This window comes from Vidua macroura, chromosome 12, assembly GCF_024509145.1.
Source record: "Vidua macroura isolate BioBank_ID:100142 chromosome 12, ASM2450914v1, whole genome shotgun sequence".
Taxonomy (NCBI): domain Eukaryota; kingdom Metazoa; phylum Chordata; class Aves; order Passeriformes; family Viduidae; genus Vidua; species Vidua macroura.
In genome coordinates, this window is record NC_071582.1 from 4,204,870 (window position 1) to 4,225,408 (window position 20,539).

Sequence of the window (20,539 nt, forward strand, 5' to 3'; positions counted from 1 at the left end):
GGTTTCCATCCTCCAGCGATGGCATTTGTGTGGGGAGATGAAGTAGAAGGCTGTGGGGGACTGTCAGCTAAAGCAGTTACTGCTTTTGAATGAATTTATCTCTCCTTAATACCCTAATGTCCGTGAACAGTAACAACCATAGCTCTGAATTTGTGCCGTATATATATATAAAATTTTATTTTATTCCTAACCAGTTCTAATAAAATTTCTGTTTACTCCCTGAAGTGACTTTTGGCTCACCAACTCTGTGGATTACTTCCAAAAGGTTTAAAAATAAGTAACTAAAATGAGTCTGCTGTCACTAAGCCTGGATTCACAGTGGAAAAGTTCATTTCTCTTGTGCTTAAAACTGTGTCAGAAACGGGCAGTGGTGGTGGTTGGTGTGTTTATTCTCTTGGCTGTGCTTGCAAGTCGTGTGGAAAGTGAAGTTGAGAGTGGGATTAATTTGAAAAGCAGTCACTTTTGGGATAAAGGAGTTATGCCACAATCTGGTGCCTTCATAATGGCAAAGCTCAAGGTGAATCCCCTCTCTGAGCAGCTGAGGGGAACTCAGGAAGTTTGCTGTAGCTCAAATAGAGTGTGTGGATAAAATGTCCAGGGCTCCTTGGACTCACCATGAACAAATTTGCCTTTCTTAGGAGATGCTCCTGGTTCAGAATTCCCTGTAGAGGAGGTGGTTGTGCTGAAGAGAACAGCCTCACATGTGACTGAGAAGTGACTCTGAGTATGCACAGGGGCAAAGGAGGACAGACACCTGTCTGAGTGCTTTTTCCTAAACAAAATGGGAGAGGTGCAGCACTTGGATTTTTGTCAAGTGCGAAGCAGTGAGCTATTCTGGTACCACATCAAGAGGAAATATCCCAAAAGAGCAGAGATTTTGAACAAAGGATGCTGTTAAATTTTGCTCTCGCTCCCCTGTTGCTGCCCTATCTGTTACAGGCTACTCTTAACTGTGAAGGAATGTTGCTGAGGTTTTTGTTCCTGTCAGTCTGTAATGTGGAGCAACTTTTGTTCTCATGTATGCTCTTTAAGGGGTGCTTTCTAGACAAGTGAGACTTTTTTTTCTAGCACTGAGCTACTGCTATGAACTAATTTTAGCTAGTAATGGGCTTGCTCAGGGTTTGAGACAGGCCAATGGCCACTTGTTTTTTAATCAGCATTAAATTTCTCCAGAGGGAACGCCAGAAGCCCTAAGGTAGAGTTGGTATGTGCTTAATTGTTGCCTTCTACCACCCTGCTGCAGGCATCTTAGAGAGGCTGAGACTGCAGGAGTTAGTAGTTGTCTTGAGAGCTTAATTTGGTGCTCATTCTGCATCTTTAGTAGAGCATCTCCTGGTCTGACTCAGATTTCAGTCCTAGTGTGTCCAGCCAGGCTTTTCTCTTTGTAGTATCCCTTTAAAATTGATATGTTAATATCCTGGACTGCTCTGGGACAAGCCCTTGGAACCAAAGGGGAAGTGTAGTGAGGTTCAGGGAAAGATGGTGTTGCTTGTGATTTATTAAAGAAATATGGATATTGATCTAGCACCAATATCCAACTGTGACGGACAAAAACTCTCTAACAGTTTTAAAGTTAGAAAGTGTATGTTTATTGCGACGCTGGACAGTGTGCGGGATAGCTCCCAAATACACACCCTGCCTTTCAAATGATTACAGAGTCCTTTTATCCACACAAGAATTGAATATCCAAAATACAAATACATATTCATACTTTTGGCACATCCCATTCCTCACTTCCTATGCTAATCATTTCAAAAACTATTAAGCGTGTGTAGTTTGTTCCTCGAAATGGGTCGGTGGTCCCTTTCATGGGGAGGGGTCCCAAAATGAGGAAGTAAATGAAGTCTTCCTCATTTTGACCTTTCTACCTTTTCAATGCAAATATGACAAATGAACCTTGGTAGAACTCCCATTCCTTGTCTTCAATTGGTTTCAGAACAGAGGAGGCCCACAATTGTCTTATGTTCCTAAAAGCTATTTGTCAGTTTCTATATTCTCCATTACAAACCCAGCTAACTAAACATTGTGTTGACAAGCAATCAATTATTAGTTAACTACTAACTCTTAACTTCATCAAGGCCTACTTACAGAATCCCTTTATTTTAATTAACTCTAGTAAGGCTTATCTCTCTCTAACTAAAATCTTAGCTCCTCTAAAATCTCTAAATCTCTTAAAGTTTATGTTTCACTTGTGGTAAATATTTCTGGTATTAGTTTGGCTTTCAGTGGCCAGTTTGGCCAATTGCTGCCTTATTTCCCAAAGTTAAAATATGTCCTTGGTGCAAGTTAATGCACTGGAATTGCTGAAACAGGAAGATTTTGCCCATCAAGCCACAGTTTTGCTGCAGATGTGGTCAAACATTAAATGCTAAACTTTGATTTGCCCTCTTTGCAAGCTGTTGCTTGGTAATGGTGATTAAGAGGCACTTGGGCCTCCTCTTTCTTTTCACATTCATCCCTGACCAAATTGCAATGGACAGCACTTCTCTAACTTGTCAGAAGGCTTGGTCTTCCCAGCTGTGTCAGGTTTTTTTATTTTCTGTAAGCTTGTGTTAAATTAGAGCCCTAACTCACTTTGAATGAAAGCTTCTCTCTTTAGTTTCTGCCAGCCCAGGTGAGTTTGCTGTCACACAGCACCCACTGACATCAGCTAATTCCTTTGTGAATAAAATTGTCATTGAAAAGCTAATGCTCAGAAAATGCTTTAGGCAGAATTTAAGCTCAGCAGGGGCTTATCACAACTTTAGGTGCATGATTTCATTTCTGTGAGTTTAAGAAGTGCTGGTAAGATCCTGTTAATGTGAAGGATGTATTTTGTCCAGTCCTCCTTGTAAGTATCACAGAATCAGAGAGTGGTTGGGGTTGGAAGGGACCTTAAAGCTCATCTCATTCCAACCCTCTGCCATGGTCAGAGACACCGTCCACTGTCCCAGGTTGCTCCCAGCCCCATCCAGCCTGGCCTTGGACACTTCAAGGGATGAGGCAGCCACAGCTTCTCTGGGCACCCTGTGCCAGGGCCTCACCACCCTCACAGGGAAGAGTTTCTACCTGATCTAAACTTACCATCCTTCAACTTGAAAAAGAATCACTTCTCTTTTACTGAGCTTTCTCATTCTGGGCACAGTCCAAGTCCATCCTTCAGGAGTTGGGTAAGTGTTAGTAGGGTGTCTGGGGGTGGCCTCTGGGCTGGATCTGTTCTGCAGGACTGTTGGGTTTGCCTTGCCTTGCCTCCTTTCCCTTTAGGAACTGCTGTAAAGAGGGAGAACAAACCTAAGTGCTGCCTGCTGTTGGCTCTGCAATCTCTTGTTGGAAGATGCTGCTTCCATTTAAGAAGAGGATGGTGCAGCTTCCATGCAGGACCAGGCATTTGCTGGGGGAGTTGTCTCTTCTGCATTGCTGGGACCTTGTTTGTGTGGTTACAGCCCAAGCTCTGCTTGTGACAAGAACAGCAATTGTCCTGTGCAAGCTTCTCAAGCTGCTTTGTGCCTTTCAGCTCAGCCCCTGCACACCCTCCCCTGTCAGGAGGCAGACAAGTGGCTGAAGGAGTCCTGGTCTCACCCAAGCCTGCTCTGTTCCATTTGTATCAGTAATGAGATCCTGGCTTAGGCTTCCCAGCATATCATGGTGCAGGGAGGCTTTAAAAAACAGCTAAAATAAGGCTGATGCAGCAGTTCTGATCAGCACTGTTGGTGGTGGGGGATGCCTGTAGTTATTTCAGCTTTTGTGCTGATGAAGCATTAGGGAGTCTGAAATTAGTAGTTCTGTATGTTCCCAGAGAGCACAGCCATGATGTTCTCTTTGGCTGGTAACTGAATCCATGACAGCTGCCTGCAGATTGCTGTGTGTGGGTATTGGAGCATCCATCTGGCAGCTTAATTTGAGCTACGTTCAAAATGGTCCCTCAGCATTTCATTTGGGAGGGAAAGTGCTGGATTGAAATAGAATTTCCCGAGTGTCCTTTCTCTGTGTGTGATGGGGAGGATTCTGTTAAGGACAGTGGTGTTGATTTCGGCCTAGACTAGACATATGTGTAATTAAGTATCTCATTTTCTCACATACTGTCTTTGTGCTTTCTGTTTACATCAGCCAACCCTTAAGTCCCTGCTGGTTCCCCTGCAGTTTTCTACCTCTATACACATGCATATGTCAATGCCCTGCTCTTTTTTTAGGCTGATGAATAGTCTTTGATGCTTCTCTCACTCTTTGCACTCCAACCTCTTTTTTCACATTCCTCACTTCCCCAGAAAGAGTGTCTTCCCATAAAATTACTTCCCGAAGCTTTGCCCCAGTTAATTTCTCTTCTGAATGTGTTGTTAACGTGAGCTTGCTTTTCAAAACGTGTCTCCTCTGTGGGCCTTATCACTTGGTGTGTGGATTTTAGGGCTGCAAGGAACTAATTGGCACAGGAAGCAAGGAGTTGTACATAGCAGGGGTCAGAATGCTTCTGCCCAGGGAAACTCTCACAAATTCCAGTGCCTGTTGGAAAAAACACTGAGCTCATCACCAGCCATGGGCTCTGTCAGAGGTTTACATGGTGAGTTTTTATGGTCTGTGTGGAAAAATATGCTGTGGACAATCACAAGTCCTTTTCTGCCCCTGCATTTTTAACTACTTTATTCCTATGTAAATACTTAGATACAGTCAAAGCCTCAGAATTGTAAGTGTTGCTGTTCAGTTGTTTTGTAACTATTTCTCAGTGTTGGCAACAGCTTGTTGCCAACTTTGTCCTTCTTGTGTGTTCTGCTTGCCATCTTTGTGTTTTTTATCCTTCCTTGTTTATCCCTTTTTCTCACTTGTTTTTCCCTTTGTGCAGTCTGTCTTTAGCTGTGACCAGCCTTTTGGAGTGGTGACTGTCAGCACTCTTGGGTGCTGCTGGCTGGCCATGCCATCTGCCTTGACTTATCTCAGGGTTCACCTTGATGTGGGATTTGTAGCGAAGACTTCTGTATTAAGGAGATAAGGATAATGCTGACAAGGAGAATTCTGTGTAAAGCTCTGATGTGGCAGAGGGAATCCCCTTGGAGATGCAAAGGATTTATCTTACATTTATTTAATCTGGGGCTTATACATCATACAGTGAATTTTCCTGTGGGTTATACTGGCTATTATGCTTTAATTGTAAATTAAATATCTCCGTGGGGTCTGAGTGGTGGCGATGTGTGCCTTGCACCTGAAAATATTCCCAGACACTTTGTGGTCTGCATGTCTTCCCTGAAAAAAGATCTGTAGAATGACCTATTGGTGACTTATATAGGACTAATTAAAGGACTAATAGAGTCCTGATCATGGTTTTCTTACTTAGTTGCTCATACTCGGGGTTTTTCCAGCACTCCATCAATACCACTCCAATGAGTAGGATTTCCTACAGTCCCTGAGAAGCAGTTAGGTTGCTTTCTGGATCTTAATCTGCAACACTCACTCCCCCCAGCTTTTCCTACCATAAACAATAGAGTTTAAGCCTTTTGAATGAGAGGCCTTGATTCATGTTTTGTGTAATGATGGACACGGTAAATACATGGGACAAGTTCTGTGCACAGAGAATTCCTAATGTGAAGTTGTTGCTGTTCCTCTCCCTTGCCCCCAGCCTCACATTCCAAAATGAAATTTTTTTCTGTATTGTAGGCAACCAACTAGTTTCAATTTATAGACCTCTATTATCTTCAGGTACAGAAATTATCATTATGTCAGTTAATTTTAGAACTGACAAAAAATTTCTCAGCTGTACTGTGCTTTCTTGGATGGCTGAAATTACCTTGGTTAAAAGTTCCTGTACCTTTCCTCTCCCAGGAGGTATTAATAAATGTTGAACCTCTTAGAATACAGGTGATGGGTAGTGAAGTTGTCTTTTCTACTTCAGCAGACAAACAGCTTTTATTTGTTCTTCCTTATCCCAGGAATAAATTGCAAAAAGTCTAGGCTGGAATGCTGCCAACTTGCTGTGGCTCTAGTCCCAAAAGAGTAGGTGGCCATGGAGGTCTCTCTCCTGTCACACTTTTCCTGCAGGAGGTTTGCAGGATTACCTGAGGCTCTGAGCTTTCCTCTCTGCTAGACATCGAGCTAAATGCTGCATAATTTTTTCAATAGGTCTTTTCAGGCTGATTATCAAGCTTTTCCCCCCCCTCTTTTTTATGCTCTGCAAGGCAAGACCTGACAGAAGAAAAAAGATTTAGAGGAATACTGTAAATGCCAGATTTGTCATGTGATTTTGTTGCACAGTAATGAGATACAAGTTTGAATTATAACTTGGAGTGACAATTCATTCTTTCCCCCCACCCTACCAAAGAAACACTCGAAAAATCAGACTCAATAGAGCTCTCAGAGAAAAGTGAGGGACTCTGCCTGAGTGAATGGCTTTTGTGGGTGTCTAGCATCTGGCTAGTGTCAAACCATGACAGTCACCAAGGAAAATATCAGTGAAATCCCTTTGTTCCTCTGTAGTACTTGAATTACAGAGAGTTTATGGTCGTTGAGCTGCTTTTGTGCTTTGTGGTAATTGAATCTGTTATCTCTGATAGGAGATAACATTCCCTAACTGAGGGAAGCACAAACCATGTCTGTCCCTGCACATTTCAGAAGCTGTCCTTGTCTGGTACATGAATCTGCACAGGCTGCTTCCAAAAATATTCTGGGTATTTATGCAGTTTAACTGGCTTGTTTTACTGTGATTTCAAGGCTAGGGGGATGGAGGGCATATGCTTTGAGCCCAGCTTCTCTTCAGTCAAATGACTCTTTCTCCCCAAGTTGTTTTGGCCGGGTTAGAACATCGAGGGTCCAACTTCAGTAGTGCTTGAGTGTGTGTGTGTGCACACAGCTGGAGTTGTAGGTGGGTTCAGGACCTGCCCTCTCAGCAGACAGATGCATGTGAGAAAGGGGAGGATATTGGGGACGTGTCCAGGATTGCTAAAAGCATCATGGTGAATAATGCTTTTATTCCTGCCACTTTTTCTCTCAAATACTCTGAGATCACATCTTACCTTTGTGCAGTGTGTTTGTTTTCATGAGCAGCTCTTGCTTTAGTGAAGCTGCTTAAAGTGCCTGAGCTACAGTACAGCTGGCAAGGCTGGTTGGCTGACCTGGGAGGGTGACTGCTGGCACAAAACTGCCGTGCTTGACAAGAAGAGGGTTTTTCAAGAGCACCTGACTTGGCTGGGATAAGTGAATGGATTTTTGTGCCACCCAAATTTTACAGATTAATGATGGCCACCTGCTCCTACTTAGTTTGTCTAAGTTCTTAGGTTGTCTTTCTGGTGCATCAAGGTGTTAACTGGTAGTATTGATGTGAGTCCTGTTCCCAGACAGCTGCTCCAAGGAGACAGGATGGTCTGGTAAGTAACTGTGGACTGTCCATAGCGCAGATGACCCAAGATAATGTCCATGGAATGTAGAGCAGCTGTTGATATTATGCAAGTTGCACTGTGAATGGTTGCCAAAATATCATTCTTCATTTCAATTGCATGTGTGTAACTACAGCCCACTGTATTCCTGTTTTGTTTTCTCATTGCTGTTATTCCTTTTTATGATGCTTCATGGAGGTTGCCATCTTTAGTAAAATTTGAACATAATGTTCCTTTTATTCTCTTTCCTAAAGTGAGTCCTACTTCTCACCTGAGGGAGTGGCAGGACAAGTCAGTGTTCCTCATCCCTTCCTGACATTTGTGTCAGCAACAGTGAGTCTGTCACACTCTCCTCTGACAGCACCCTGTTGTCCCTTGCCTCTCTCAGTTTCTTCCTTTGTATCCAATGCTGCTCCCTGCTCCCACTCTGCCTCTTAGAGCCCATCAGTTGTGCCTCCAGGAGGGGAACTCTCACCTCATGAACTCACTAAGAACATCTGGAAGTCATGTGTAGCAGTCAGAGTTCCTGAAAACCCAAAAAAATGATAGGAAGTCCAAATCTGCTCACTGGGCGACAGAAGTGATATGGAGAGAGGTGTGTGTGGCAGCAGTCTCAGACACCAGTGGACACTGGCACATCCTTTCGCTTATCCCAGCTCGAGGTGTTGGAAACTCTTGATGTTCCAGCAGTGCTGTTTGCTATGCTGCTGCTCTGTGGTGCAATGACTGGAACAAAGTGGCTGATTACTTTGTAGATTAAACCTCATGAAAATTAAAAATGCTTCTACTGTAACTTCTTTGGGTTTCTGTGACACTGATACCTGTTGGGCTGAATTCACCAATTTGCTTTCTGCACTGGATGCTGAAGATGTTTCTGAAATCTAATGGAATATTGCCTCCTGCATGGTTCCTAAGGGAATGCTTGTGGCTAGCTGCTGTGGTGATGCTTGGGTTGGGGTGTGACAACTAATGGATGTATTTGTTTATTCAGGGAGAAATAAAACCAGTTCTGCTGTTGGTGGGTCACAGATTCTGGCCGAAAGAAGCAGCCGAGAAGGATCGGCCCAGAGGATGCCGCGACAGCCGAGCGCGAGCCGCGTTCAGAAGGCAGGAACCTCTGGGAAGAGCAGTGGGGGAGGCAACAGTACCTAAATAAGGCCTTGGAACAGATGGATTTTGATCCTTGACAGTGTATATAAATTGTGCTTGTTAAAGCTGCTTGTGTTGTATGTATTAACCTAAAAACACGATTTGTAATACAGCACCAACAGCTCTGTTGGTTCTTATTTCCAAAACTTCCTTTGGCCACACAGACTGCTAGGAAATGCTCCTGCATTTGGCTTGCCCTGTTTCACCATGCACCTGTTTACAGCATTCCAGCAGCTATATCTGAAACCAGATTGATCTCTCCCAAACATGGGAAATCCCATGTTCAGTCCTACCAGTGATGCTGATGTGATTATTCATCTACAAAGCATTACAGCCCCCTTTGCCTCAGGAGCCAGGTCAAACAAGGAGGTTGTGCCAGATAAGGGAGGAAACAGCTCCATCACTTAGGGCAAGACACATAAAAGTACCTAAAACAGGTGAGTGGGTTTCTTGGAGCTCAGGTATTACCACACATGGTTCCAGAGGGTCTCCAGGCAGTAGGGTGCCTCCTCATGGCTCTGGGAGCTCAGGGGCTGTTGATGAATTCCATGTCCCTAATTAGGAGAAAATGCCTCCATTCTGTGACAGTTAGATGGTGATTCCTAAACTCAAGATCTACCTGCTTCAATGCTAAAATGAGATTTGCAAGGTCTGGGTTTCTCCTACTCTAATAATTAATGAAGTGCAGCTGCTCCCCTTGGTAAAACTGAGGTGGTGGAGTTCAGAGGCCTGAGGGGAGGTAGCCAGGTACAAGTTATGGTCACAATGCTGACCATCAGGAGAGCAGATGGCCTCTGTGGGGATCTGCTTGATACAGTCCCAGGGGATCAAGCCCTGAAGTGACGTGGCACCCGAGGAAGAAGGTTGATATTCTAGAATATCAATGCACAAGAATGGTCCCACCTGAGAACCCAGAGCTGTATCCCATGCTTGAGCTCCAACTCCAGCCCTGACATCCCTTCTTGGAGCCATTTCCCTGGCCCCTGTCACCCCCCACCACATGTTCAACCCCTCTCATAACCTCAGCTTTGTTCTCTCCAGGCTCTGCAGAGCTGGAGGTGCTGCTGGGAGCTGCAGTGAGCTGGGGCTTGGCTGGGGTGCAGCACCTTGGGGCAGGGGCTATCTGTGGCACTTCAGCTCAATGTCCTGGGGGCTGTAGGTCCCCTGAGGTTTCCAGGGACACTGGAAGGGACAGGGCAGGATGTGGGGTGTTTTTGAAGGGTGTTAGGGTCAGCCAGGGCTGCAGGGAACCCTCCTACCCCATGAGACAGCATTAGGTTATGTGATTAAAAGCTTATCTCCTGGAATGAAGCAGGGAGAGGTGGAGTAGCCCTGGGAACCTCCACCATGTCAGGGATTCCCTGTCCCAGCTTCTCCCAGGGCTCTTGTTGGGCTCAGAGGTGGCTCCCAGCCAGAGGGTGAATGGGGCCACTCTGCAGGTCACATCTGGTCCCTCACCGGGGGCAAAGGATGGGTCTGGGACACATCCTTCACCGTTTGGATTTTTTTGAGGCGGCCGCCCACTCAGGGCCACAGGCCCCTGAACACAAATGCCGGCCCTTTTCCCTGTGAAAGAAAAGTGGCCAGCCCAGGTTCCTGATGTCAGTTTGCAGGGTGTGCTTGGGACTGTCAGGGCAGCACAGGTTTGAGGTGGTGGCAGGTTGGGTCTGGGACACAGCCTTTGTTGTTCGGAATTTCAGGATACGAGGAAAGAGCATTTTCAGATTGTGACTTATGGGACATTCAAGGGAGGAATGAAAAGTGGGGAAAAGGAAGGACCAAGGTGGTTTTGGAGAGCCATAAATGTGGGAAAATAGAGGGATAAGGGTATGATGGCCTGGGTGTCATCTAATGCCCATCTACCAGTCTGGGATTACAGACACAGTCTGTGCCTCCTGGGGTTACACACTGAGCCTCGCTGGTGGCTGAAAGGGGGGGACATGAACATTTGTCACTCTTAGGGTGCTTCATCAGGTGCATGGGCAGGACACTGACTGATACACTTCCTGTGCAAACCTGGTTTCTCACAGTTATTCACCATTTAAAAGGGCAATGTTGACTGTAGCATTGCCAAGGAGGCTTATAAAATCCACAGATAATTTTATGAGATTTGTCTTATAAAGCAGTTAAAGCAGATAAGCAAATCAAACTAATTTAAGCTCTGTCAATATTTGCACAGAGATGTGTGATGTCAAGTGGAATTTATACTACCTGAGTGACTTCAGAGTTCTCAAGATTTTAGGAGGGTAACACAGAATGTGCAAACATTCACCCAATAAACTTGGGGCTCTCAATCTCACAGAGTGACCTTAGGCAGCATCCTGACGCAAGGGGGAGGGACCCCAACAGTCCTTCTGTCATGACAACTGACTGCACTTCCCACCAAAGCTCCATCTGTACCCCAGCTGATTCTTATCTGTCCTCAGCTGGCCACAATAAACCTTGCTGGCTGAGGTCTGACCTTCAGCCCCTCCACAGCACCAGCAGGTGCAATGGATAGTGCTGCACACCTGAATCCAGCCATGGCACAGCTGAGGTAAGTCCCAGGTCTGGAGGGCTGCTGGAGACAGTGCACCTGCCACGAGCACCACTGAAGTTTATCCTTAACTGGAATGAACATCTGCAAAAGGAGGAGTAGGGAAAACACGGGGAGAACCTAGAAGCTCTCCCAGTGAACCATCTGCCAGGGCTGAGCAGCACAGGGAGGATCCCTGTTTTCTTACAGACTATTTCCCTGAACCATCATTGCCAAAAAAGGCAGGACCGGAAAAAACTAGAATGGCCCGTACGGGGATCGAACCCGCGACCTTGGCGTTATTAGCACCACGCTCTAACCAACTGAGCTAACCGGCCTCACCGCTGAGCTTTTGGCGCTGCCACCTGGTGGTCTGGTGACGGCTCCGCCGCCCGAGAAAAGGGACTAAAAATAGCGCTAGCAGAGGATGGTTTCGATCCATCGACCTCTGGGTTATGGGCCCAGCACGCTTCCGCTGCGCCACTCTGCTGTCCCTTATGGGGTGTCTCCACAAGCACATATTATAATTTGTAATTCCACCCCGCCCTACAACCCTGGCAGCATTGATAGCCTGTGCAGGGTGACAGGAACACCCCATTAGTCCCAAAACGGGGGACAACGAATGAACGCAGTGTGGTGCCCCGCTTGCTGTTATAGCTTTGACCTCCTCCCAGGAACCACAGGCTAAGTCCCCGCTGCACTGCTGAAAGCAGAACAGAGACAAAGCCCATCTGGTATCTTCTGCTTTTTGCCTTGCCTGGTAGGAACCACCATTCACCTGTGGTATACAACCACCTGTCCATCAGATTTTAGGAAAACAGGCAAGCATCTTATTGGGAACATATAGGAAGCCAGGTGGGTGGATTTTTGCACAAGTTTCTCACAAATTTGGGAGCATGATTTCCCAAATTGCTGTCAGTGGGAGATATAATTTGGAAAAAAAACTAGATGAGAACATAAAGCCTGGGACTGGGTCTACTCAGCACATCACACACCTTGTGTCTGCCTTGGACAGCACTGCTGTGTTCACAGCTGCCCTGTGGCAGCAGGACTCTGGCATAAAAAGAGGATGTGTTGTCAGCACTTCAATGTGACTCATTTTGAGGAGAAGCTGAGGATTTCACTCACATGCTTACCCAGCACGGTGCATGTTTTGCCCTGAGGGGTTGCTGGCTGTGACTTCATCCCCCTTCAGTCCCACAGCCTCTTTCTAACAGGCACAAGGAAGTGGAGTGGACCCCTGGAAGGTTGGTGTTTTGCTACATCGGTGTTACGCAGCCTTTTTGGCTAAACGTTTTCCTTTTCTTGGTCCTGGACTGACCATCTCCCAAAGGTTGTTGACCCTATTGGGATGTTCCTGCATTGTACCATCAGTATCTTGCCCGTGGGGGTACTGAGGTGTGTACCATGGCCATGCTCAAAGAAAGGGACCTCTCACCTCTGAGACACTTTTGGGTCCAAGAACTGGGCCACTGCAGATGCTAATGAAGGTGGAGAAGCCACCTTCATTTTCTTGGTTTGAAATACAGGTATCTGTCAAGGAAGGTGGGAACCTTCCTTGAAATGGAAAAAAATACGATCCTCTTCCCTCCCAATTATTATAACTTTGAAATTAAGGAGCTTTCAGGCAAAGATATGGGGAAAGGATTAACAGTTCTTCACTAGTATGTGTGTGTGTAAGAAGGCGAACAAACCCCAGCTCTGGCACTGGCACCAAACCGAGCACAATCCCAGTCCAGCCTCTCCTGGCTGCGGCGCTTTCCCCTTGCTGCAGTTCCGGGCACGGCCGTCAGGGGCGCTGCTGGCTCCGGGCAGGCCAGGGCGGGTGCTGTGATTCCCCCGCGCCTGCAGGGGGCGCTGTGGCGCGGGCCCAGCCGCCGCTCCCTCACGTGCTGATGGCGGGCGGGCCTGACAGAGGTTCAGGGCCGCAGCAGGAACCTCGGAGCGGCAGCTGGGACGAGCAGATCCCAGAGTCGTGAATGAAATCTATCAGAAACTCCGCAGCTGTAGCAGGAGCCGCAGGGCAGGGAGGAGAGGTGTGTGAATTCTCTCATTTGTATAAATTCTCTCATTCCTGTGGATATAAATGTCTGCTGGCCTGGCCCCAGCTCTCTCTCACTCCAGCTCCTCAGGAGGACAGGGGGAGAAAATGAGATGAAAAATCTCAAGGGTTAACATAAAGACAGGGAGATCATTGACGGATTACCGTGCGGGCAAACTAGAGTGATTTGGGGAAAAATTAACTTACTTCCTTGCCAATCAAAATAGATTGGATGGTAAAAAACAAAACCGAAACTACATCACCTTCCCCCTACCTTCCCTTTTTTCATGGGTTCCATTTCATGGTATTTTTGTTGATGATCTGGACAAGGGGGTTGAGTGCACCTTCAGTAAATTTGCAGGAAATTGGAAGGAGTGTGGATCTGGTGGGGGGCAGGAAGACTCTGCAGAGGGATCTGGACATAGTGGATTGATGGGCCAAGGCCAATAGTTTGAGGCTCAACAAAGTGAATTGCTGGGTCCTGTGCTTATGTCACAAGTCCCTGGAACAATCCAGGCTGGGGCAGTGGCTGGAAAGAGCCTGGAGGGGAAGGACTTGGGGATGCTGGCTGACAATGATGATTGTCGGATGAACATGAACCCAGGTGTGTCCAGGCAGGCAAGAAGACCAATGGTCCCTGGTTTGTACCAGCCATAGTGTGTCCAGGAGGACCAGGACAGTGAGTGGCCCTGTGCACTGGGCACTGGTGAGGCCACACCTCCAATCCTGGGGTCAGTTTTTGGCCCTTCAAGACAAGAGAGACATTGAGGAGCTGGGACGTGTCCAGGGAAGGGAACGAAGCTGTGGAAGGGTCTGGAGCCCCAGGAACAACCAAGGGAGGCTCAGCCTGGAGAAAAGGAGGCTTCAGGGGGGACCTTCTTGCTCTCCACAGCTCCCTGATGTGATATTGTATCCAGGTGGGGGTCAGGCTCTGCTCCCAATCATCAAGCAACAGGAGAAGAGCAACTGGCCTCAAGTTGCTCTTCTTCAAGCCTCCTGCCAGGGGAGGTTTAGATTGGACATTAGCAGAAAGTTCCTCACTAAAAGGGTTGTCATGCACTGGCACAGGCTACACAGGGCAGTCAGCATCCTTGGAGGGATTTAAAAGATGTGTGGATCTGACACTTGGGGTATGACTTACTGGTGATCTTGGCAGTGCTGGATGGACTTGAAGATGTTAAAGGTTCTTTGGAATCTAAAGGATTCTATGATTCTTTCCTGAAACATTTCTCTCCTCCCTTTAATGCCCAGTTGGGGGTTGTGGTCAGTTCATAACAGTTTGCCTTTGCTGTTTATTCCTCCTCCCATTTTTCTCCTGCTCCAGTGTACATCCTCTCGGGGCAGTAGTCCTTCAAGATAAATCTGGTCCAGTGTGGGCTGTCTCCAGGCCTCCAGTTCTTTTGGGGAATGGTCCACTTTCAGGATTCAGGCAGGCAGAAGTGTACCTGACAGGTCAGGGGCTGCAGCTGTGTGGTTGGACATACACGTGCTCGACCCATACAGCCTGTCATGCTGCTGGGCCTGGCAAGCTTCCACCCTCACAGATAAACCAGCTATGTGAGCATAATGCTAAAATTAGTTCTGCCTTGCTCTAGTTCTGCATTTCTATAAGTGCAACTGGTTGTTCTAGTTTTTGCTCTTTTGTCAAAATAAAACAAAGAACACCTGTAGTTCCTTTTCACATTGAGATGATTTTTTTTTTTTTTTTTTTTTGCAATAGCTGTGAGCCTTTGCTCCATCATCCTTCCCTGAGCCTCCAGGGCTCCTGGCCTCTGCTTGTCTCTTCGGAGGATTCCTGCAGTGCATGGGGTGTGTGCATACCTGGGTATGGGTGGAAGTGTTTTGACTGGTCACAGAGGTATATTCCCTAAAGCATCTGGCTAGCAGTTTACAGGACAAAAGTGCATAAGCTAATTAAGAATTCTTATTTTTCAAATCTTCATGCTCAATCTGAGCATGCAGAAATGCACTTATGATAGCCAAAGCTGAAATGGAATTGCATCTGGTCAGGGATGTCAAAGACAACAAGGGGGCTTTCTGTAAGTACCCACGTGACAAAAGGCACACACAGCTCATTGGTGAATGAGCTGGAGGACTTGATGGTGCAGGAAATGGAAAAGGTTGATACACTGAATGACTCCTTTGCCTTGGTCTTCACTAGCAAACCAAGCTTCAGGAATCCCAGGCCCGAGAGATCAGAGGGACTCTGGGGTAAGGATGGTGCATCCTTGGTGAAAGGAGATCACTTTCTTGGTGAAAGAAGATCAGACCAGGGAATAACAAACATACATAACTTATAGAATCTAAGAATTAGAGAAGCATGGAATGGTTTGGGTTGGAAGGGACCTTAAAGATTATCTAGTTCCAATCCCCCTGTCCATGAACCTGCCCATGAGCCCATGTGTACTGACAGCACGGGCTGATGTCATTGTCAGGCCATTTTCAATATTTTGAATGATCATGGTGACTGAGAGAGATGCCTGAGGACTAAAATAAGGCAAAAGACTCCTGTCTTTGAAAAGTGTAAGAGGCCCCAGAGAACTACAGGCTGGTGAGCCTCACCTTGGTCTCTAGGAAAGTGAGGGAGTATCTAAGTTGCAAGCAGCCCCAATAAGAACAGCAACCCTACATATGGGTTGGTTACATAGGGTGTCTGAGACATGCAGTCATGACTGTTTACCAGGTCACTCCAAATGAAGTTCCCACATGTACCACAGTTTGTATTCAAGAAAGAGTCCTATATATGTAATGACTGTGTGTTATGAACACAGGCATTGTATGTACCAGCATCCCCTCTGAAGGGGAATGACAAACCATTTGATCAGCTGGCACTGCAGAGGTGGAAAAGGTGGAGGATGGAGAGCAATTTCACCCTAATGTTACACCGAGACATTTTATAAAGAACAGGCCTCCTCCCACTCTAGCCCCAAGTTGCATAACTGGCCTCATGAAGTGCGTTCATGCCTTGGTCCCCACCTGAGCATTGTCAGTCTTCATCATTACTGTGCCACAGCAGCATGCATCTCTTGCCAGGTGCAACCAGCTGCAGCAGCAACCCTGAAAATCCCTCTCATCTGGCTCCTATACCAACAGTGAGGAGCCCAGCTCCGAGCCACCTCAGCAGGAAAAATGCACTGGTGAAAGCAATGTCCTCCAGGGCCCCAGGAGCTGATGCTGTATGAACATTTATCATCACCCTCATCTGAATCCCTGGAAAGGGTACTGGGAAGAACCAGGCACGAGAAGAAACCTGCCCATCAAAACAGGGTGTGTCACGGCGGGGAGTAGAGGGCCGGCGCTGTGGTTCGTCATCCGGGGTTGCAGAGGCACGACACAGCTCGTGGCCTCTGTGCTGCCATTTGGGAGCAGGTGAGACAACAAAACTCACTTTGCGTTGGCCGGGAATCGAACCCGGGTCAACTGCTTGGAAGGCAGCTATGCTCACCACTATACCACCAACGCCCCTGTACCAGGATAGGGTGCCTGCTCCTGCACTTCACATTCCATCTAGCTCCAGGCACAGGCTGGTTCTTTCTATGTGCACTCCTATAAGCTGCCACAGAGTATGGGTGTTTCTGTGGGTAAGATATTGGCTGGGAAACTCAAGCTGGCCTAGACACCGACTACAGAAGATCAGCACCAGGGAGTGTCCAGGCTTGGAGCAGGACCCTGGACAGATCAGGACAGACCTATGGTGTGTGTCCAGGAGAGATGGATCTGGGTGTCCAGCACCAATCTCCAGTCCTGAGCAGCCAGAGAAGAAAAGCATCAGACAGTCCCCCTTGTTTGTGTGAGTGCTGGTGGTGCTTTGGGGGACGCTGGTAACAGCATCACTCCACACACACACTGTGCCAGTGTAGGTGCATTTGTGAGGCCATGCCTGTGATGCAATAAGCACAGTCAACTGCTCACCCAATTGCTCACTCCTGCTCCATCTTCCATGAATGAGAAGGATAGAAAATAAGATGAGAATTCTTCCAGGACAAAATAAACACTGGAACATGGCTTTGCAAATACTATTGTTGGCAAAGCAGACACAACTTGGGGAAATTAATGTTCACATAATGAGTAACAAGAAAAACCCAAACAAACATTAAACACAACCTTTCCTTGGTCTTATCCAGGATCAGCTTGTCTGCTTCACTCAACATTCTTGTAACCAAAGCAGCATGGCATTATGAATTTTCTCTCTGCTCTTCCTGACCCTTCTTTCCTCCACTCTCTGTCTGGCATTGTCTACCCTCTCTGCATTATGTTTTCATGGAGGCCACAAACTGCTGATAGCTCAGAAGTCTGACATGGAGATGGAACCATCTGTGTGCAGCACACTGCAGCCCACAGAGCAGCACCTCTTCCCACAGAGAGCACCCTGCAGCATTCCGTATCACCTCCAGTCCCAACACCCAGCCACCACTAGCCAATACAATGTCCCGTGGGAATACCTGCTTGGCCCTGATCCTGGATCTCCCTATAAATGGTCACAGCAGCAAACAGATTAGGAGAAAGAATGGTTCCAGGTCTTTGAGTCAAGCACACTCTGGGAAACTGAGGACTGAGCTGCCTGCAGGGAATTGAGGAAGACCTGTATGCCCATGATGCACAGGGCCTTGTGGGGGAAGCTGTGCCTGCTGCTCCACAGCATCCCGTGGGCCATGCCTGGTAGCAGGGGAAGAGGGTAGAGGATGCCATCCTGGAGCAGAACCATTCCCAAAGGAAGCCATGAGCCTGTGGCAGGCCAGTACTGGAGCAGGATCCTGGCAGGACCTGTGGAAGTCTGGAGAGAGGAGCTCACCTGGAGCAGGTTCCTGCTAGGATTAATGATCATGTGGACTCCCATCAGGGTCTCCCTGGTCCCAAAAGGCCCCACAGTGTCACTAGGGCCCTGGGTTCCACCAGGTTCCATAGAGTCACAGTGCTCTTCAGGCTTCTGTCAGGTTCCGTAGCTTTCCCATGGTCTCCAGGGTTCCCTGAGTTTCCATGGTATCACAGTGCCTGAGTTCTGTGAAGTTCCACAGCATCACAAGGGTCTCCTGGGTCCCACAGTGTCACAACACACCGTGGGTTCTGTGCAGCCCTGCTGTGTCACAATGGCCCCTCACTTCCACAAGCCCTCAGTGTCCCAGTGGCCCCTTGGCTGCAGGAGCAGGTGGCTGGGAGCTCCTGCCCCTCCTCCCCGGCAGCTGGAGGAGAAGCAGCAGGGACAGCGTGCAGACAGTGCCATGGCCCCTTCTGTGCCCATGCCTGACCTCGTCCCTGCCACAGCCGTGGTGTGTAACACCTGTTCCAAGTGCTTAGGTGTGCACTTGGCATCATGGCTGCTCCTGGGGTGACTCCCTGGGGAAGGAGGCCAGCAGGGATTCATTACCCACATGCTGCAGCTCCCTGTGCCAGGTGACACTGAGCCCCACTGCCAAGCCAGCCCTCTCTGGGAGAGAGCCAGGGCCATGCCACCCCCCAAGCTCTCTGCAAAGCCCAGCTTTGGCAGTTTCAATGCCCAAAGCCCAGTGCTAGACAGTTTGCCCCTCACATTTGTGTCTAGAACTGACCCAGAAATGTCTGATTTGTACATGTGAGAAGGAAGGTGCATAGTCCCAGCACGCTGTGTGCACTTTAGAGGCTGCTAGGAAAAGAGGGTAGTTTAGTAAAGCCTTTAGTCCTGACACTTCCTTCTCTGGCAGATACAGATACTTCAATTAGGCAACAATGAAGGTGTTTGAAAGTGATTGTGTTGTGAAAATCAGGTTTCACAGGGAAGAGGGAAGGTCAGCAAATGCTTTGTCTCCTGGCACATTTCTCAGTCTGAACTGGAGCTGGAAATGCTTCACTTTAGCAATGGACGCTGCCACCTTGAAAGAATGTGATGATGCTATATAAGGCAAGTGCAAATCACTAGTGTGTTTTATTTAACTTAGAGATTGCAAAGGGAAGATGAAGGCTAGCACTGGCTTTTTGTTGTCGGATGTTTCCTTTGGGAATACCTGCTAGACTTTTGGAAGGGGTTTGCGATGTGCGAGAGTGAGAGGATAAGATGGCACATGGAACTTCAGGGAAAGCACACATCTCTACGGAGCTGGATGTAGTTCAGTGGGTGTGAGTTACATGTTCAGCAGCTGATCACACAAGAAAATATTCTAAAAGAAAGGTGCTGTGCTGGAATTGCCTTTTCTTTTGCAACCTATAAGCTGCGCACAGCTAACAATTAAATGATTCCTCTTCTTTCACCGGTACATGCAACATGACATTCTGTCAGTCACCAAGAGCCAGGATCCACAGCAGAGCTCTTCCACAAACTGCTCCCATACAAATGGGGCTGGGCCAGAAAAGCGCTTGGATTTTTCCTGGGCACTGTCAGCGCTCATGGAAACAACCACACGATGGTGGTGTCAACTCGCAAAAGAAGGAAATGCACTGAGCCCAGCTCGAAACCACCCTGAGTGCAGAGTAAGTGGCAAAAGTCTCTGGCTCTCAAATCATCCACTCAGGACCAAAAGCTTTCGCTGATCTTCCACTTCAAAGTGCAAACCCTTCTCTGCACCACATTTAAAAGACAACAGGAACTCCTTTGCCCTAACAAATCTTTTCACTCTCACAGTGTCTGGCCACAAGCTTGAAAACATCTCTCAAAACCAGAGCTCACAAAGAAGTCAGCTGAGAAAGCTCTTGCTGCCTACAACTTCAACTGCACCCATCAAACTACCAGCATACATCCTGCTATCGGCACTCTCTTTCTCAGGTCTAGGTACCTTAAGCCTTCTGTCTCACAGAGTCAGGATCCAAATGGATCAGCACCAGGGAATGCTCACACACTAAAACTACCAGGACAAAATGCTCAGCAGTTTGGCGTTTCCATTCGCACTTGACAGCTCAGCAGCTCTAATCCAGAGAGCTGCCTATTGGGAAAAGCCTTTATACTCAGTAAGAGTACCCAATGTGTGCATCCAAACTTGCTTTCTTTCCCAAAGAGAGGAACTATAAACCCAACTCAAAAGAAATAGCATTCTCTATCCCTCCCCCAAAATACAAAACATCTGGGGACTGACCCCATACAAAAGGTGACCATCACTGGGCATTACTTGCCCAGGGCACTAGACCAGATGCACACTAAGCCTCAGGGTAGCTGCTTACCTTGTTTGAAAGATGTGCGCTACGAGAATTTCAAGGCCACCTCTGACATGTGGATACCACATGCCAAATTGAATCTATCAGGAGACCACTTTCCAAAGATGAAGACCAACTCCATCACTGTACAAACTGAGGCAAGTGCTTCCACACCAAATATGCCAGGAGAAGAAAGTGGTTCCTCCCTTGACCTCCACTAGGCAGCTTCTTATCTGCACCTCCAACAGTGGGGCTACATGTTTTTCCTTGCAATGAAAAAACACGGCCATTCTCCTTCAGGAACTAACAAAGGAAATGTTGCATACCACTTCCAGTAATGCAAGGTCCAACATTTGCTCCTACACAGAAGGGGCCAGTGCACAGTTAAAGCCAGGAAGGGGT

At 47.4% G+C, this 20,539-nt stretch overlaps 1 protein-coding gene, 2 long non-coding RNA genes and 3 other non-coding genes across 6 annotated transcripts in view; 1 reads left to right on the forward strand and 5 right to left on the reverse strand.

Moving 5' to 3' along the window:
- Positions 1-8,598, forward strand: part of LOC128813638 (SH2 domain-containing adapter protein F-like) — a 34,787-nt gene extending 26,189 nt beyond the window's left edge. The window contains exon 4 of the mRNA XM_053988929.1: positions 8,326-8,598. Coding sequence (XP_053844904.1) covers positions 8,326-8,486 — 161 coding nt within the window. The 3' untranslated portion in view covers positions 8,487-8,598. The remainder of the gene's footprint in view (positions 1-8,325) is intronic.
- On the reverse strand, positions 5,853-7,761 carry LOC128813640 (uncharacterized). Its single transcript, XR_008439116.1, has 2 exons — positions 7,606-7,761; positions 5,853-6,147 (listed from the first exon to the last, which is right to left on the reverse strand). It is a non-coding gene; the product is annotated as an uncharacterized LOC128813640 (long non-coding RNA).
- A 2,664-nt stretch (positions 8,599-11,262) lies between the features above and the next one.
- On the reverse strand, positions 11,263-11,336 carry TRNAI-AAU (transfer RNA isoleucine (anticodon AAU)). Its single transcript has one exon. It is a non-coding gene; the product is annotated as a tRNA-Ile (tRNA).
- Positions 11,337-11,416: 80 nt separating this feature from the next.
- On the reverse strand, positions 11,417-11,488 carry TRNAM-CAU (transfer RNA methionine (anticodon CAU)). The gene has a single exon. It is a non-coding gene; the product is annotated as a tRNA-Met (tRNA).
- A 2,773-nt stretch (positions 11,489-14,261) lies between these two features.
- LOC128813639 (uncharacterized) lies at positions 14,262-18,009 on the reverse strand. The gene is made up of 2 exons (XR_008439115.1): positions 17,832-18,009; positions 14,262-14,592 (listed from the first exon to the last, which is right to left on the reverse strand). It is a non-coding gene; the product is annotated as an uncharacterized LOC128813639 (long non-coding RNA).
- TRNAG-UCC (transfer RNA glycine (anticodon UCC)) lies at positions 16,430-16,501 on the reverse strand. The gene has a single exon. It is a non-coding gene; the product is annotated as a tRNA-Gly (tRNA).
- Positions 18,010-20,539: the final 2,530 nt, after the last annotated feature.